Consider the following 20609-nt stretch of genomic DNA (forward strand, 5'->3'; position numbering starts at 1 on the left):
ACAAAAAAAAAAAAAAACAAATCGCCTACTCACTGTACAAATGCTGTATTTGTTCCAGTCCCAGACACCACAGAGGAAGTCTATTTCCATTGTGCTTTTATTCTGTCAACACGTTAACCTTAGTCAACCTTTAAACAGTGCTCCTTGACAGCAGAAGCCCCTGTGACTTGGCTTTTTTTTTTTTTTTTTGTCCTGTCACTTTCAAGAAAGTCTCTTCACCCGGCAGCAGCTTTCTGATGCAGGCAGTGTGCTCTGCTCTGCCTGTTTCCAATGACAAGTCCAGTCCTTCAGGATAATTTGGAACAACCAGTGCTATTAGCTCTGTTCACATCCCAGTGCTTCCAATTAGTACCGATTTTCTTTAACGAAAGATAGCCAGGAGGGCACAAGAGCAGAGAAAGGAGAGACACTTCAAAAGTCTGCAAGGAAATCTAATCTTTCAAAAATATGTTGGTGATAGGAGGGGGCTTGTCTGAGAGTGCCACTCACCAGAATGAGCACTTGAAGAAATGTCAGCTCTTATGAACCGAAGTTGTGCACCTTCAAAGAAAGAAGGCAGGAGATGCAAATGCGAAAGATTTGCTAATTTGGATCATCATTTTCTTTCTTTCTTTCTTTCTTTCTTTCTTTCTTTCTTTCTTTCTTTCTTTCTTTCTTTCTTTCTTTCTTTCTTTCTTTCTTTCTTTCTTTCTTTCTTTCTTTCTTTCTCCAATCTATAGTAATGGCTTGTGTTTTCACTTTTTTGTTATGTTTTTTTCAATCTATTAACAATAAACAGTAAGGCAACTAACTGTACGCTACACATCAATTTGCTCCTTTCTGTTTTACTTAAAGAAATTCAGATTACTGCATTTAATGTAACATTACTGCTTCAAAGCATAATGACAAACTTTTGATTTTTGTCAAGATTAACTTCTGCATAGAATGTGCCTGTTCTTCTCATGTAACTGTGCTTTGAGCTGATAAAGACATATTGTCACGGGAGATTCAGTGGCAGCTGAATAAACTGGAGTGAATGTGTTCTGCTTTTTATTTTCATGCTTATTCCTTACTCACATATGCTGCTGCTACTATAGCAGGGGCTGGATTCATCTTCACTACGGCACAGTGTGTTAAGAAAGTGGACAGATTATTTATGTTTTCATATTGATGTTGAAGTTTTGGAATGTTTTAATAGAATTGTTTTGTAATGAATATGTGGGCTAAAGAGGGGATGGGAATGGAAGTACAGGGGAAGAGTAAACGAGGGAGGCCAAAGTGGAGGTGGATGGATAAAGTAAGAGAAGATCCAAGGAAAAGGGCTTGGCTGGCGAGGAGGTGCAGGACTGAGCTATTTGGAGAAGGTTGATTAAGCACATCGACCGCACATAGAAGTGGGAAAAGATGAAGAGGAAGAAGATTGATTTAGACATTAAGTTTGGATTGTTCTGTTTAAATTATCTGTCCATTAAGACTTAAACTCACTTAAATCATTATATGGTCATTATTGTCACATGTGCAGAGTACAACAAAACTCTTACTTGCATGATGTACAATGCATTACTCATATTATATAGTATGTACTTTTTCCTGATGTCTGTGTGGGTTTTCCTCCAGGTGCTTTTTTCCCATGAAGACGTGTATTTTAGGTTAATTTGCAATTCCAAATTGTTCTTCTATAAGTGTGAGTGTGTTCATTGTAATGGAATGTTTCCAATCTTGTGCCCTATGCTGCTAGGGAAGGCTTGAGCCTCTCATCACTCTGAATTAAACTATGCAGGTTTAAGAATGTGATGTAATTATATAAAGTTATTAATCATATAAAAATAACATTTACAGAGTGTTTTGGCTGTTTAGCTTTCATTATATATGGAGCTGGTGAAGAATATACAGAGGAGAACAACAGATGAGAGGGAAAGTAAAAGTGAAATATTGCAGAAGGAGATGAAAAGTACTAAAAGCCATATTAAATGTGAAAAGGGGTAATCGGAGGACTGTAGAGTAGCAGAATCAAGCAATGTTGTGTGGTTTGGTTCCTTCTCATAATGCCTGAAAAGAAATAAGCGACATGAGGCAAAAGCACTTGGGAAAGACTGCAGGCCCCAACAGGTCACTTGAGGATATACGTGTTCATCTTATGAACGTAACACAGAGAAAGTCAGCTACACCATCTCTGGTACATGGATAGATAACAAATAACACCAGCCCTGAAATATGAGTGAAAAACAAGTCACACTGACCCAGGGAGTGGACAGAAAACAAAACAACAACCTAGTACATGGATGGGAAACCAGTCACCAAATGGAGGAAAAAATAATGGACTCTGTTAATTTACCAATGTAAGCACTGTTTTAGCCAAGTATGATGCAAAGTTTCATGCTATAATGTACTGTATAGCCTATTTAATAAGGTTCTTCTCAGGCATTGTTTGCAAAGACAGGCAATTCACCTCTATGCACAGAAAAAGAGAGATGTGAGTTCAATCAATCTTCTACCAGAATGTTCTGTGAATCTCATCACCCAAATGAGACCTCAGCAGCTGGAAAAAAGCTAAAGGACTATTGCTGCTGGGTGTTTCTGTCTTTCTTGGCTGCTGCACTAAATCCATTTGGAAAATGTATTTGAATGTTTATATGCTTTGCAAAGTCATATTAGGCTAATGCAGAAGCTTTTTTAAAAAGTTATCTGAGCTCTGAAGATTCCAGCAAGAATAATGAGGAATGTATGAATCATAATGTGGTAATTTCAGGGTTTAAGTAATACTGACTCCTGACTATTGTTGTCCTGCAGTAGGGAGTGCTAAGAGCAGTGGGTGCCAGCTCTGACAGGCCTATGCACAAAGGGTTGGATATAGATGGGTGTCTCACATGTGGAAGCTCGTTTCTAATGAGGTATAGGTAGGAATTGATCTTCGTCTTGGATTGAAAAGGATTGAAGGAGAATATTTATTGTAATCCCATGATAGTATGATTAAGTAGTCTGTTAGCAGCAAAATATAATTGGCAGAGGTAGGATCACTATATTTCAATCATAGAGAGCCAAACAAAGTACTTAAACAAAACAACACATATCACTAGAAGATTATTTCCTATTAGTAACTGTACAAAATGTACACTTCACTTAATTCCTTTAAGTTGTTACTATTTTGCATGTTCAAAACAAAATTCAAATAACTAAACTAATAGAGGACTGATAAGCAAAATCAGGATGCTCTGTGCATCACCTTACACACAAGGAGCACATTTGTACAAGACATTTCTGCTACGTCTATACTTTTACAGCATCACTAAAGTATTTGCAAGGACCAAGGTTGCAAGGTTATAGTAAATTATTTTCTTTGTGGTGCCATTGGACTGTTGGGTTATTGATACTTCTAAAAAGACTCTTGATCTTCAAGAAACATCTACTAAGAGTGTACTCTAGAAATATCGCAACTGAGAGCAGAACAGCATTAAGCACAAGGGCAGGGGCTATGTCTGTGTGGTCGTGTGCCGGGCTTGGGGATAGCAATGCAGGGCATTCATCATTTACACTTAAATATCTGAAGGGTGATATGGTTTTCTATATTGATTAGGGGTTTATGAAGACAAAAATCCTAATTTTATAATTAACCTTTTAAAATTAAATAAGTCAAAATTCCTGACATCAATATCTTATGATTATTTAGGAATCTACCTTTGATACTTATTTTGATTTTAAAATTTGACATAAATTGATTTTAATATCTTTGTTGTTATGTACGGAAGCCGACAGAGGACTATTTTTTTAATTGTTTCCTCGAGATAACAGACTAATTTTATCAAGATCTCGAGAAAACAAACTTTGTTTTCTCGAGATAACGGAATAATTTTATCGAGACCTCGATAAAACAAAAGATCTTGTTTCTCGAAATTATGAAATAATTGTATCTAACATTTAATGTTTAGCTTATTGAAGCCACGTCCTGTTTGAAATGGCAGAAGAGCAGAACTGTATTGATTAGCGTGTCACATTTTTGTTTAATCAAGGGCTGATGCAGGCTGAAATATGGTTATGCCTTAGTTTAGAAAATAATAACATTGGTGTTCGTCATTTAAGAAGATGGTTAGCAAGGCTTCAACTGTATAGGTGTCGCAATGTAACCGAGCCTGATGCCAGGAGCAAAGGTTAAGTTTCGTTTTCTCGACATCTTGATAAATTATTACGTTATTTTGAGAAAACAAAGTTCGTTATCTCGAGATTGTGATAAAATTAGTCCGTTATCTCGAGGAAACAATTTAAAAAATAACGATATTGCACGTCCTCTCTCGGCTTCCGTAGTTTTGTTATGGAACTGTAATAAAAATTTGATGCAAAAAAAAATCAAATGACTTCTTATAACAAATTTCTGAATGCAAGAGGAGTATTTTCAGAGTCACACAGAGAAATACCACCAACAGTGGAGCGCAAATTATCATAGCGTTAAGAAAATATCACTAGTCATGTTTTTTAAGCATTTGTATTGAATGTGATTAAAAGCTGTTCCGCTTATGCAATGAAAGACAACATAAAATTACATCCAAATGACTCTTTTTGGAAAAATTCATTTTTTATGTAACAATTACCGTACTTTGTGACACTTTTCCTTAAAGGGGAAAATGTACATTCTGTCCCAGACAATCTTAAAAGTAATGGTACTTTTTCAATCACTTAAACAACTACCAATGTGTGTTTTAGGAGCTCTATTACAACAAAATCATAAAGTACAGATGCATGTGGTCAACATTCAAATTACTCTCAATGTTCTTTTAAATTGCAAAGTACTGAAAATTTAATTTTAGGTTACATATGATAGTTAAAGTAATGAGCATCTAAACACAGACGCTTTTAATGTTCTTAATAAAATGGTCTAAATAATGGTCTATTTTTAAAAGGTCCACATTACCTACCAAAGTGTTTTTATGAGAAATATTCAGGAAATGAAGCTTATGAAAATACAAATAACAGAAAAAACGTTTGTTGTAAAAAGTGGCATTGTCTTATGATTTTTGGCCTTCTCTTGGTGGCACTGAAAACATGTTGGTCTGAAATGAGATACAATAGTAATAATGCTGCTCGGCATATATTTAAAATACCAGTGTCTAAAGGAAAACGCTCTAGGGACGACTGATGCCAAATCAGTGGCCCACCTTCCTGAAACACAGGAAACCCCCTCAAATTTGTTTGCCCTTGTTTCACCTCTCCTCCTACTTGTTGAATGACTGCCTTAGTTATGTACACAGGTTATCCTCTGTAAGAAGTGATCATCCAACACTTATACTTTTATTGAGACTGTCAAATAGAAAAAAAGTTATTTTAAGTCGTGGATGTGTTTAGAAAATGAGAGTGAGGTCTGACCAGACTAATACATGTTCAGAACATCACATTACAGGATTTGTTTATTTACTAGGGGAAAACTGCCAACAAGTCATCAGAACAATGAACGCTCACCAGGCAATGGTAGCAGCCAAAAAGATCTTGTAATCTGAGCATTTTAGCACCTGCATTTTTTTTTTTGTTAGACACATGGTTTCTAGCTTATACTAAGATACCCATCCTTCACGTGATCTATCTTGCCAGCCAAAATAATGCAATCAAGATTAACAACAAAACAGAAAAGATTACACAGGTTATGGCTAAACGGAACTTTGCTTTTGTACTGAAGATCACATGATTTCAACTTCAGTTATTTTTTATGTAAATAGTGAGAAATTTTCTTTGAAAACCTGAAATAGTCTTAACCACATTATATAATTTTGGGAGTCAATATGATTTATCCACATCATCTGTTGTCTATGCAAACCGTCTTTATTAGAAAAAAGGAAGCAAACAGACATTGCTTCTTGCCTTTGTCTTTGCCCTATTTCTATTTTAAATAACTCCAAAACAACAGTTCAGAAGCGCCAGACCAAAAAGGATTGTGTCTTATAAATCATCTGCAAACATCTGAACCCTGAAAGGAGAAGTCTACTGGCAGTAAAGCAGAAAATTTAATGCCAGCCGTGGTTTAATAATCTTAGCATGATCAAGATGGCAGGAAGTCGATAAGCCGTGATGAGCAAGAGGAATGCAACTAACAGTTAACTCATTCAACCATCCTTTCCATTTTCCAGCATCGATATGTCAGTGAGCCCTTAATGAGATTTCTCTGCAGACGTCTAAGTGCCCTTATTTGTGTTGCTCTCATATGTCTGTGTCTTTCACATTTTTCTTGGTGGGTTCATTAGTTGGCATTTGGGTTCTCACTGATATCTCAAGCTTCACAGAAGAACTGCATAGCTGACGATGAGTTACAGGCCCTACATGTTCAGCAATTAGGAATTTGGAGAAAAAAGAAAAGTCTGCTTTCTCTGTATGTTTGAAATGCTGCGTAGGAGGTCACCCATATATTTAAGCATATGTTCCCAGTGGACTTTTTTCAACAGCCAAATAATTGCTTCACCTGTTCTGGCAGCTGCTGCCTCTGTTTAAATAAAAAACATCATCATTCATCTAGAAAGTTTTTTGGAAACATTGGGGTAAAAATGAAAGAAAATCCTTTATGGATACATCTAAAAAAACACTTTACAGGATCATAATAGAATTACTAAAAACTTTTATTTGAAAAGAGATATTTGGAACATGAATGTATTAGTTTTCCTTTTTGCAGGAGTATAAAACTATTGCTTCATTACGCTGTAACAATAAAAAATAAATAAATAAAAGAACCTGTTGTGTAGAAGAAGAAAAAACAGCATAATTGATAAAGTTCTGACATTTCCTCATCTTCTAAAATGTACGCCTGTTTCTTTCACGTTTTCATCCCCACTCTTTACACATCAATATAGTCAACCTCTCCATGTTCAAGTTCCCGAATCTCAAATCTTATGTAAGATGATTTTACATCTCAATGATTTTGTTTATGCGTAAAATTTGAGTTTTTTTCTGTTTTACTGTTTGCTTCCTGGTGTGTGTATTTATGTAAGAAAATGTTATAAAGTTATGAAGTTTACCAGTATAATATTATAGCTGTAAACATGTATTAGCATGTGCAGCCCATACTCTGTGAAAGTACTACACAAGAATTAATTATTATTAGTAAACAGGAAATGAAAAAATTAACAAGACATATGAAACAATTCAGTCAACTTAATAAACTAAGAAAAAAAACCTGTAATGCATCTACCCCTCCTGATTTGCTATATGTCGCCTTGGATTCCTTTAAGTCTAATCATTTTCCTCTGATAGATGATTCCAGATAGAATTCACAAGCTTAGGAATAAAAAATGATTTTAAGATACATGATTCATTTTCTCTCTTTGTGGACTTCCAGTTACAAATATACAAACTGTATCACAGACTTTCGCTTCCATCTACTACAATGTGCTATTTATCTGAAGCACAATTGAGATATCTGCAGTGGGCTGGTGCCCTACCCACAATTTGTTCCTGCCTTGTGCCCTGTGCTGACTGGGATTGGCTCCAGCAGACCCCTATGACCCTGTAGTTAGGATATAGCGGGTTGGATAATGACTGACTGACTGACAATTGAGACACAACATTTCTAATTACTTTGAAAAATGTCCATTGTAAATGTCCCTGTCAAAAGTAAGACTGTTTAATAGATAACAAAACTCCCAGTAAATAGGTGAGATTGCCAGTGGAAGGTTTTGACATACTGTAGCATACAGTAAATTAGTGCACCCTGTTTCAGGTTGGTGCTTTTCTCCTCTTTTCATGTTAAACCTTTTGCACAGAATTAATCATTTTTTACCCCTAGTTAAAATATTTTTTTTGAGTAACACTGCAGCACACATAGAGTTAGTGGAAGTTCCATGAACAGGTTACATTCTAACTGAATTCATGAGTTGATATCCTAAATTTTAATTAATAAACTTGAAGAGTTTTGCTTGAATCTTGAGAATCAGGAGATCAGGAGGCATACTATAAGAACAATGGGATAAAAAAAATTATTTAGGGTGATTAATTAAGAACTGTTTTAATAAATGACTTAAATGACTACCAACCAGTGGCACTGACCTACACATTATGAATACACTGGAAAGGCTAACATTGGCTTATTTGCAACTCTTGGTCAGAACAGCACTGGACCCTCTGCAGTTTGTCTACCAGGACCAGATAGGGTAAACAATAATGCTGTCATCTGTATGTTTAATGCAGCCTACACAAATCTGGAGAAGCAGGATAGCAGGGGAGGATATTGGGTTTTTTTTGTAATTTTCTATTGCAATACAGCACCATGCAGCCCAAACTGCTAGGAAAAAAGCTCTGATTAATGTAGGGTGATGCAAACACTGTGTCCTGGATAATGTACTACCTAACTGGCAGACTTATGTTTTTTGGCTTAAATACTGTATATAGGATATGGTCATCAGTGGCACATAGGTTCCACAGGGAACTGTGCTGGATCCCTTCCTGCTAAACATGTACACCTCAGACTTTACATACAATACTAAGTCAGGTCAGGTCAGGTCAGGTTAGGTTGGGGAGCACGCATTGGTAAAGTACGTTGTCGCACCCACCACATAATGAAACAGCTCAGGTTTTTGGTTAGAAACCCCCCAGGCAGACACACGGTCCAGTCCCACCATCTGGAAATGATTAATTTCCACATGAATGATGATGAATTTGCAAATGAATCATGTCATCTGCAAAAAGTTTGCAATGAAACAGCCAACTTGGATTTATAATCAGTAAAAAGAAGAAGAGCGAATACAGAACACTAGAGAAGGACCTTGTTGAAAGGGGAAAACTGAGCCACTTGCAACTCAACATCAGCAAGACAAAGAAGATACTTGTAGACTTTAGGAAGGTCATGCCCACTCTGAGACCATTTCTGATGGTGAAGATGTGGAGGTGCAGAAAACATACAAATACCTGGGGTGCATGTGATCAATAGGTTTGAGTGGAGTATCAACACAGAGGCTGAGCATAACAAGGGTCAGGATCACCACTATCTCCTGGGGAGGATAAGGTTGTTTGGTGTATGCAAGCTACTCTTACATATTTTCTACAGTCTGTAATGGTCAGTGCAACTTCTATGTGGCAGTGTGCTGGGGAAATGGCATTAGTTCAGGTGATGCCAAACTGATTAAAAAAGCTGATTTAATCTTAGGAGTCAGGTTGGACTCACTGGAGGAAGCAGTCAAACAGATGTTTCTCAGGGAGCTATTTATTGTTATGGACAATGACTCTCACCGCATGCATGATGTTTCGACTAAACAGAGAAACTTATTTAGTAACAGACTGAATCAACTGTGATACTCCAAGGAATGATATGTGTGATTGTTTCTAACCTCAGCCACCAGGCTCTATAATGAGATACCCCATGGCTGTGGTGATATTGTTCCTTGTCTGCTAAATATTACCGAGCTGGTGTATCAATGACACCATACTGTGCCAATGGCTGATATCCTACACTGTGAAAATGTAACTCACATGTATGCGCCATTCTACTCATTTTACATTTAGTAAATACCTACACTTTATTAATTTATGTGTAGAACATTCCTGTTATATGTCTATTTGTCCCTTGTTAGCTTTCTTTCTTTCTTTCTTTCTTTCTTTCTTTCTTTCTTTCTTTCTTTCTTTCTTTCTTTCTTTCTTTCTTTCTTTCTTCGGATCATCTAATTAACTTATGCTCTGGCATGTTCCTTTAATTATTTTATTTTGGCCTTCCTAATAATTATTGCCTCCTACTTGGGATGTTATGCACTATAGTAGTTTGTTGGTGACGGACTATTCAAAGAGTGGTTAGATGGTTTGGTGAGTTTGTGAAGTGGATTGCTTTCTTTTGATTACATTGTGTTTGCCACTTTAATGAGTTTGTTATTCTTATTAAATCATAACATCACATCACATAGCATAACAATCTTAAATCTACCTAATCCAAATCTGGGCCATTGAGTGCCAGAACCTATCACAGAAACACTAAACACAAAACAAAAAACAGTCCTAAGTAGGGCACAAATCCTTTTGCTTTCTGTATGATGGTGGTCATACTCTGTTTAATGTCATTGCGCCAAAATATATTTAACATAACAGCTTGCATAGCTCTGCGACCAAGATTTAAGGATAAATACTAAAAATTTAAGTTTAGGACCTTTTGCTAAGTGTAGTTGTAGATGTGAACTCTACTCAAAGACCCTTTTTTCTGTCAATACACATACATAAGTTATAACAGAAGAAAAAATATTTAATGACATACAAGTTTTGGGTGGCACAGAGGTACAACGGTTAGTTTAGCTACCATGCACACCTAAAAACCAAACCTCAAATCCTTCACTCACTTTTTGCCTGGTTAAGGTTTGCATGTTGTCGTTGGGTCTTCATGTTTGTATGTTTGTTTGTTTTTTCTCTTATGATGCTCCAGCTTTCCTCCAATATCAGGTTATTCTGAAATTCTATAACTGGCCCTTCATTAATGTTATTGGGCCCTGTGATGCTAGAGTAGGTTCCCGCCAACCTGTAACCATGCACTGGATTAAGTGAGTCTGAAAATGTAATTAATTTATTAACATTGATGAATATCATGCCATTTTCTAGCCTGTTCAGTCCTGAACCAGTGCTGCTTGGGAGGTGGAGCTGGTGTTGGAGTTTATCCCAGCTAGCACAGGGCGCAAGGCACGAACAAACCCTTGACAGGGTGCCAGACATTGACTAATCCATGTTTAGATCTAGATTAAATTGACAAAAATAAGGAATCTGGGGCCTCATGTATAACGCTGTGCGTAGAACTCACACTATAACATGGCGTAAGCACAAAAGTGGGAATGTGCGTACGCACAGAAAAATCCAGATGCAGGAATCTGTACGCACGCAAACTTTCACGTTCTTCCACTACATAAATCCCGATCAGCGTGAAAAGTAACGTACGTGCACGCGCCTTCTGTCCCGCCCCAACTCCTCCCAGAATTACGCCTCTTTGAATATGCAAATCAATATAAATAGCCTTCTGTGAAAAGACAATGGGAAAAGCACGGGGGGAAATATAAGAATTTCAGTGAATACCAAGTGGAGGCAAAGGAAAAACGTACTATTTGTTGGTTTAAACAGTGGTATAATCAACAAAAGGAAGTTGATAGAGTGACAGAGTGTCGGAGAAACACGAAGGCTCAAATTCAGAAAGTCACACAGTGCCGAAATAAAAAAGAAATCACATATCAAAGTCGCCGTTAAAAGGCGAGTCGTAGCCCACCGTCTGAGTGTCATATGAAAACTTATTAGGGTACAGACAAAAAAAATAGGCACACAGTGGGAAAAAAGCATGAAATGTCAACTTTAATCTCGAAATTTCCACTTTAATCACGTAGTTTATTTTGTCATTAAAATAGAACATCATAAACTTCATCTTAAAATCGTTTAATTTACTAGTTTCTCAAATCCCATTGTAACTAAAGTGGCACATTAAATGCTTTGTTCTGTATTTGATCTTCTATGTGCTCTACATGTGTGAATCACTACCTGCTTCTTAAACTGGCTTTCTCTTTCTCCGACAGGACACATAATCCATTACATTTGTGATATTACAGCTCTCTGAATAATTAAAATAGTGAGATGTATACGTGATATCTTTTTCATGATGATAGGAATGAAAGCATCTTATTAAACATGGGAACACGGTGGCGCAGTGCTTGTTCATGTCTCACGCAGGAGGCTTGCTGCGCCATGCGCGACCTTCAATGAAATAATTTATCACTGCAGTACTGTCTCTTTCAAACGTACTAACCTCCAATTCCTGTCCTTACTTTTCTTTCTCCAAAAACCCAATCGCCACACAATCAGCTATATAGACATGAAGCCATCTGTAAGCTTAAAACACCGATTCTTCAAAACTTTTAAGGAACATTGAAATATCTTCGTAGTACATGTTTAATTATTCTATCCGTCTAGCATTCCAGTGTCGTGTCAGCACCAGCAAAGAATACAACGCAATGCAGGAACAATCCCTGAACTAGCTAGCGCTGCGGCACCGTGTCCTCACATGTTTAATTATTAACAATACAGATTATTTAAATAAGTTAAAGTTTTATCTGTATAATATAATCAACATATTTTGCTGCATTTCATCTTAAAAATGAATACCGTCATCATATGTAGATACGCGCTTTATAAAGTGGCGCAGGTTGTGCAATATTATAACTGTAGTACAAGTTTACATTGAGGTAATTGTACTTATAAGTAAACAGTTCTACAAGGAGCACTTGATGGACTGATTGAGTGTGTTTATAGTTCTTGGGATGAAACCTTTTCTAAACCGCGAAGTCCGTACTGGGAAGTCTCTAAAGTGTTTTTTGCCGTGGCTCAGGCAGCGTCTGCTTCATGCTGTATACCGATATTTCTCTTTCCGATCAGCTGCTGCTGTGACTCCTCACTCAGATACAGTGATATAAATACTCTGAGTGGTGCAGTGAGAGTAATATGGAAAAAGATGATCTGCTGTGGCAACCCTTAACGGGAGCAGCTGAAAGAAGAAGAAGATGCAGTGAGCGTAACAATGCTAAAGCAGTTATGGTATTTGGAATACTATGGCTATTCCCTGGACCATTATATTGCTGCAGGTTAATTACAATCAGATGCGTTACACTAATAAACAATATGCAGTTAGTTTCAGTGTATTTATAAAGCCGCGTCAGGAATGTGGAGCTAAGAAAGAAAGGGTGTCCACGCAGGAACAGTAGCACTGCTTTGACGCTGGGTGACGCCAGTCTGCAAAACTGAGCGGAGAAATTGCGTACGCCAAGGTATGAGTTACCATGGAAATGTGCGTGGCTTTACGCCAAGTTTAGGTTTTATACATCGCGATTTGAGCGTGGAAACGGGAGTACGCAACATTTCTGTGCGTACGCACCGTTTATACATGAGGCACCTGGAGTTTCAGCTTGGAAAATTGCCAGAATCTCATCAAGTACACCTTATACATGTGTTTTACAAAAAGAAAAAAAAAATGGAAAAATATATTGCATGTAAAATAAAGGAGTTTGTAACAAATTCCCAATTTCAATAAAATATTGTTAATACTAAGTAGTGAACATGAACAAGATGGAAAGACTCAGTGGACTGTCATCGACAAGGTCAAAGTCTGGTAGCCTCTAGAAATCTTACTGTATCAGTAAAAAGGCCACTTTGACCTGTCATAGATAGATAGATAGATAGATAGATAGATAGATAGATAGATAGATAGATAGATAGATAGATAGATAGATAGATAGATAGATAGATAGATAGATAGATAGATAGATAGATAGATAGACTATGTGGACTACCAAGATGGGCACTGCTGCCCCAACCCGACACAGACAGATGCAGGAGGCACAAGTGTAAGCACACACTTTTTATTGTCCTTCTCTCTTGTGGGAAACGTCTTCCCAGTCTCCCACAAGCACAACACAGTCCCAAAAACACAAAACAACTCTTCTTTCTCTTTTTCTTTTCCTCCTCCACTGCTCTAGACAAGCTTTGTCTCCCTCCTCCCGACTCTGGCAGCTGTCCCCTTTTATAGAGCACCCGGAAGTGCTCCAGGTGTTACATGATCTCATTCCGGGTGCACCTCCCTGTGTGACAGCAGCCCTTCAGATGAGGGCTGAGCCGTTCTCCTTACACCCCCAGGGGGGCTGCCCTCTGTCATCTCGGGGGAGGTTTTACCCTATGCAAGCTCCTTCACCCGGTCCTTCCATTATGGAGGTGTCCCAGCTGGGTAAGAATCCTGGCTGCCCTATACAATAGATATATAGATAAGGAATGACTAATCATAGATAGATAGATAGATAGATAGATAGATAGATAGATAGATAGATAGATAGATAGATAGATAGATAGATAGATAGATAGATAGATAGATAGATAGATAGATAGATAGATAGATAGATAGATAGATATGCAGTTTGTTTGTCTTCAGGAGGAAATATGGCTTTTTACAGAAGTTCAATAAATAAGGAAATACAGTAAATAAATATTGGCATATTATAACATATTAAAACAAACAGCAACCCCACCTTCTCATATAGACACCAGAATGATTAAAAAGAAAGATTTCTGATTGTCCTTTTGAGTTGAGTAATACAGGATGGCGCTCAAAATAACACGAAGTTTAAAAAGAAATTATGAAACTATGGACAAGCACCACAAAAGTACGTAATAAATTTCATTGTAACCAAAGACACAAAATAAACAGCATTCTTTATAAATATGTTTTAATTTTACAAAATCTCACAGAGAAAACAGAGAGAATACACTGTTGGTAGCACTTGAAGCCAACATAAGTAAGAAATGGCAGTGCATTACAGTCATAGTCATTACGGTAGTGATGGAATCAGTAGAAAAAATCCATAACCAGATAACAATGCCAAAAACAAATCTCACAGAAGAAAGAGCACAGCTTTTAGAACTGCTGAATATGGGATACCAGCATTGGACATACTATTTAAGAAAATAATTTCTAGCTTTTTTAGCTTTCTAGACTGAACATCATGCTATTAAATCAAGGTATGGAAATTCAGAATTTCTAAGTACTTTGTTTTGTGGTAACATGCACCACTATCTCAGGGGCCGGTACTATTGTAATGGAAAGGAAATGTGAATTATAGTGGTATGGGTATCCTGTCCAGTGTTGGTTCTGGCCTTGTGTCCAATTTTGTCCTGATAGGCTTTGCTCCCACCCACAACCCTGAACTGGACTGAGCAGGTCTGAGAATGGCATGGCATGATATGATATGTGTTTGAGAATGCTGTGCTATGTTATGTTTCTTTGGACACAAATAGATTAAGCGTTCTGTGTGCAACTGGAAATGTGTTAGCTATACAGTTGCAATCCACTTAAAATCTAAATGATAAAAGGCAATTGAAATTATTTACTTTAGTTGTTTTCATGAGTACTGTGAAATAAATCTTGCTACATGAAACACATGCAGTATGTCCTGTTTTATACTAAAAAGTTTAAAAATGATGTAAATAGTCAGCTTCCCTACCCACAATATGTAAAGTAAATTATATAAAACCACCAATTTCTTTATTAATTCAAGCCTTAAAACACCCTGTTTCAAAAAAGAAAAGCAAGGACTGCATTTTAAATGAACGACTAGAGTTTTAAGCTGTAAACAGAATCATATAGCGGGCAAACATTGCAGTGCATGGCAGCTTGTGGATCATCATTAATAATTCTGTACTAAGTACAGTAGCTAATCACAGTTGCATAGAAACATACACAGGGACATTCCTTTGGCTGGTGAGGGGGGCAGTGAATCTACCCCAGCACCTTCACTAAACACATTTGAGTTTCTTCTGTTTTCATTAAAAATTTATTTTGTAATATTTGTGTTTTTCATTCTTTACTTGGAAACCTGCCCAGTAAATGCAGCTAAGCTTGGCAGAGGAAGGCTGTTTTGTTTAGGAGAGCATCATGGCCTGCTTTTAGATATAAAGTGTTCAGCCTCCCATGATCCAGAAACATACAGTGCAGCTTCACTTGCTGTAAATAAGCAGGCAGGAGTGTGTGCATGCATGTGTTTGTGTATGTGTGTATATACAGTATTTTATATGTATTACCACACAAATGCGCATGGGAGTTCACCAAAGGGACCAGAAAATGGCAATTCCATGCCAGGCCAGGGGGCAGCAGGTTGCACTGAACCTGTCTCTTTTCTCTCGGCAGACCAAATATGAGAAATCCTGCCTGTATCTGATGAAAATCCGAGGACGTCACTTCCTGTGAACTGCCTATAAAAACCCCTCATCCTCCATACTTGATCAGTTCTGTTTTGGACTCTAACCTATACACATTGTACATAAACTAAGGCCTTTTCCAGCCAGTTAAACTATACGGGTGGCTGCCCCAAACCTTTGTTGTGTGGTTATTTCACAGTATATATACACACATACATACATACATACAGTATATACATATATATATTGTGACAGCCGGCCATGGCCATTACCCACCCTGGGCACCAGCTGGACACTAGAGGGCAATCCTCCTGAACTATTGTGGCACCATGGATTCCCGCAAGGTACGCTGGGAGTTAGAGTTTGGTCCAGCCCTGTTGGGTTCAGTGGGGGCCGCCAGGGGGAGTTGTAGAATCCTACTTTTGGTTTCCATCACACTTGGGAGTAGTTCCAGTTAATCCCGATGAGCCACCTGGAGCATTCCCAGGTGTAACGTAAAAGGAACCAGAGTCGGGAGGAAGATGGACGAAGCTTGTCAGTGAAGGAGTGGAGGCAGAAAGGAGAGGAAAAGAAGACAGAAGGGACTGTGTTGTTGGTGCCCTTTCTACTGAGCTGTTGAGAGGAACGAGAGAAAAGCGCTTCCCCATTTGTAAATAAACATGTGTTGCTGCACTTGTGGCTCTACCTGTCTGTGTTGGGGTTGGGCCAGCTGGAGCTCCCCGGTTTCCACAATATATATATATATATATATATATATATATATATATATATATATATATATATATATATATATATATATATATATATATATACAGTATGTGTGTGTGTGTGTGTGTGTGTGTGTAGAACATAGCGGCAATTCTTCAGTCCAGACTGACACCAAAGAGTCCATATAAGTGCAAAAAGATGTATTTTTACTACATAATAAATACATAATAAGATGAGTGAACAAGGGCTGTTCCACAATACTGACATAACAATAAGAAAGAAAACAGCTAGTCCAATCTGAGCTTATATTTTCAAGGTTAGTTACTGTCTATGAGTGAGGTGAATGGTCCTCCTTCCACTACTATATAGTACAAGCACTGCTTCTTTCTTTCATTTCCTACACCTTCTCATCTATTTGTCACTAGTCTGGTAAACCCATGTGCTGCTCATTTCCCCAACTCTAATTTCCCCATTCTGTGTTCACTTCTGAAGCAAACTCCTTGGTCTGGAACTTCTGAAGCCTAGTTGCTAGAATCCCACTTGGCAGCAACAAGGAACCCTGCAGTCCTGAGCCTCAGCATATATGTGAAGAGTTAAGCAACGCCAAGAAGACTTGTCCACCATAAAACATATCAGGGTGGATACACATAGCATTATAAGCCTCCCTATCAGACTAGTCGATTTTATTCTCATCTCTCAAAGATCCTTACTGCTGTTCTTTTGCCTGCCTTCCCCTTCTTCTGGGACTCTTTCTGAACTTCTAAATTTTATCACCCTCTGGTGTCCTTCCAATTTACTAGAACAACAATATGTTACTCATATGACTTTTACTGTTAGTACACTACATATATGTATTCAATATATACACCCATTCTTCATTTCTTGATTAAAAATGGGTAGATTACATAGTAAACATGATCAATATTGAGCTTTGCTATTGTATTTACCTAAGGAAAAAAATCCTGCCTTTATGTGTGTCACAAATTAAGTGCTGTAAATGCAGAAAAGGTCAAATAATGAAAGCTAAAGAGCTTCTTAAGAAAGAATAAACAGAGAAAAAACTATTTTAAAGTTTAAGTATCTAAGGGAGGAAGGTTACCTTAATACTGGAGAAGTGAAAGTTGCATCCTATTACTCAGATCTCAAGCTAAGTCAGGAACATCTCTCTAAAGTCATTGATTAAAACATAAATGAGACATATTAGGGCAGGCACTGCAAGGCCAGAAATTACTTTAAGGCAGCTCACCTGGAGTATGCTAGGCAGTCATCCTACTGAGATGATCATAAACTGCATTTTGTGGTCAGACAAGATGAAAATTGGGCTCTTTGACAATAATACAAAACATAAGTGACGGAGCAAATCTACAAATATCCCAGGTCAGTCACCTTTTGAAAATAATCATTCCGTCGGCAAACTAGGCAATTTCTTTCAGAGGGTCATGCCTGAAAACAAGTCCATCATAAGTGATTAATTTGGCCTCTAGAAAGTCTCAGTTTCAGCAAGGGAGACAATGTCAGGAGGTGATAAATGAAGTACTTTATTGTGTTTGGTGTAACTTTGGTGGGCATGTGCATTAGATATTGCACTTGATTGTCAGGCAACAGAGCTATATATACAGTAGATAGGCCAAGAGTAGCAGAAGGTTGTTGTCTTAATTCTGTTTCACTTGTACTTTAAATTTATTTTTTTTTTGCTATATTCATCCCTTCAATGTAGTTATTGTCATAAGAAATGTGCAATTTTTGTTTACTTTTGGCCCATTGGTGTTGGTGTTCTGCATATGGAGGACTGCCATGAGTGTAGTCTCCTACAGTATAATTTATAAACTGTATATACTAGTTAATATAATCTATGGAAGCTAGTCTGGCTTTCCAGACAGACAGACAGACAGACAGACAGACAGACAGACAGACAGACAGACAGACAGACAGACAGACAGACAGACAGACAGATAGATAGATAGATAGATAGATAGATAGATAGATAGATAGATAGATAGATAGATAGATAGATAGATAGATAGTGTTTCCTAGTAGCGTTTCCTGAAACACTTCTGCTAAATAATTTGTTGACTGAAAATACTCAGTGATAGTCTGTCATGTAGAGGATATGCAGCATTGTTCATAACAGCACTCAGTTTTGTTTTACTTTTCTCCTTTGCTGCTACCTCCAGGGAGTCCAGAGGGTGTCTCATTACTGAGCCTGCCCTTTTAGTTACCTTGCTGATTCAGTGGGCCTCTCTTGAATTGATGTTACCAGCCCAAAACATGCCAGAATAGAAAATTGCATTGGCCATCACAGAGTTGTTAAATATGAGAAGGATATCACTACCCACAATCAAGGATCAAAGTCTCCAAAGAAAAGAGTCTGCTCTGCCCTTTCTTATATAGTTATATAACGTGTTACAAGACAGGTCCAGTCTATTATAAATGTGGAACTTCAAGTACTTGCAGAAGTGCACCACCAGTACATCAACTCCTTGAACAGTGACTGGACATAGAGGCTCTTTGGTGTGGCGAAAGCCTATCACCATTTCCTTGGTTTTGTTGATGTTTAGTTGCAGATAATTCTTTCTGCACCATGAAACAAAGTTCTCCACCTGATTATTACACTCTGCCTCATCCCCCTTATCAATAAACCCCATAAGTGCAGAATAATCTGAAAATTTCTGCAAGTGACATGGCCTGGTGTTATATTTATGTCCCAAAGTGTACAGAGTAAAGAAAAGTGAAAATTCTAGTGTTCCTTGTGGTGCTCCAGTGTTCCAAACAAACACATAAGAGGCACAGCCCTTGAGCCTCATAAACTGTGGTCTGCCTGACATGTAGTCTGTTATCTATGACACTATAGGCTCATCAACCTGCATACTGTATCTCTGAGCTCACCCACTAACATGGATAATAATAATAACAATAATATCAGTCTCATATTCTCTGTCTCTGACTGTATTTATATTATTGCATCCTCCTTCTTTACTCACTGCTCAGGAATATATGAAGACTGAGACAGATTCCACCAGGAATGTGTACAAGACAGATACCAAGCCTGGACAAGATGTCAGCTAATTATGATACATATTTCATAAGTGCACAATTTAAGGGCACAAAGCTTTGTTGCATAGGTGATAAGAAAAACATTCCACTAGATCCCGAATGATTAATTACATGGCAGAAGTTAACAGCTGATAAATGGGCTCAATAACTTAATCAGCATCAACAGAAGGAACGCCGATCAGGGGCTGATCAGGTGCCAGAATTCTGAGTCATGGAGGATTTGGTGCAGACACTAACAGTGTGATCCCCAAAGTGGAGGTAATTGCAGTTGAGAAAACTTCTGATTTTATTTGTATGTAAGCCTTATTTGTTCTTAGGTAGTAAATATAAACACCATATACATATTTTACACAATGCCAGTTGTGAAAAGATTGTTTTCTAAGCATACAGTAACTAGAATTAATTTCACAGTAGCCAGCAAACATTCAGTGCTTTGACCTTTCTTCACATATTTGTAAACCTATTCTTCCATTTCAAAAGCAGCTGCGGCACAGATAGCAAACAGTAGATGCTTGGGCTATATGTGACTTTACCTTTGTGTGTGTTCTTCTCTATAAAAAGAGATTGCATCTGAATATGGCTCAGTGGCTGCAGTCTGTGTTGGTCCATCCCAAGCAGTCTTTGTAAAAGAACCAAATGGGTTGCATACTGTAAATATTTTGCATCTGCCCTTGTTGTTTTTGTAAAAGTTAAAAACAAAGTTACAAGTAAGGCATCATATCTTTAACTGCTATTCTGTTTGTATGACAGTTTACAATATGTTACAGCAGATGTATGTCATCATTAACAATTTCTAAAAGGCAGAAATTGTCACGTCTGTTCAAAGTATAAATTGAGAGTCAAGTTGTTGAGAGTCACGTCTGTTCAAAGTATAAATTGCTCTGTGGCCGCACAGACTATAGTCTGCTATTCTCAACACGCATGATAGACAATTTCAGTGGTTTGTTGGAGATGTTGAACTGTTTAAATGTTTAGACTCTGTGAAGCATTAGACATTATTTTTCTCTACTAATAAATGAATACCCTATTAACAATAAGATTGTCTAGGGCTGTCAAATTATACAAAAATATAGTTCAACTACTCCTTAAAAATAAATATTCTAATTTATTTGAACCGAACTTAAATGTACTAAGTGTTAATACATGTAGGTTTGTACTTAACTTGTGTTTGAAGGCTTCATGATTACTAAAAATTTTGTTTTTTTGTTTGC

The 20609-nt window shown here is 37.4% G+C and overlaps 1 protein-coding gene across 14 annotated transcripts in view; it reads right to left on the reverse strand.

The window, feature by feature from the left end:
• Positions 1-20609, reverse strand: part of dmd (dystrophin) — a 2688357-nt gene that overhangs the window by 572220 nt on the left and 2095528 nt on the right. Inside the window, exon 1 of one of the 14 annotated variants that reach the window (XM_051926247.1) lies at positions 34-105. The exons of the other annotated variants lie outside the window; for them this stretch is intronic. Coding sequence (XP_051782207.1) covers positions 34-90 — 57 coding nt within the window. The 5' untranslated portion in view covers positions 91-105. Of the gene's footprint in view, positions 1-33; positions 106-20609 lie in introns of those variants that run through there. 14 annotated transcript variants of the gene reach the window in all.

The sequence above is a fragment of the Erpetoichthys calabaricus genome, chromosome 4 (genome assembly GCF_900747795.2).
Source record: "Erpetoichthys calabaricus chromosome 4, fErpCal1.3, whole genome shotgun sequence".
Taxonomy (NCBI): Eukaryota; Metazoa; Chordata; class Cladistia; order Polypteriformes; family Polypteridae; genus Erpetoichthys; species Erpetoichthys calabaricus.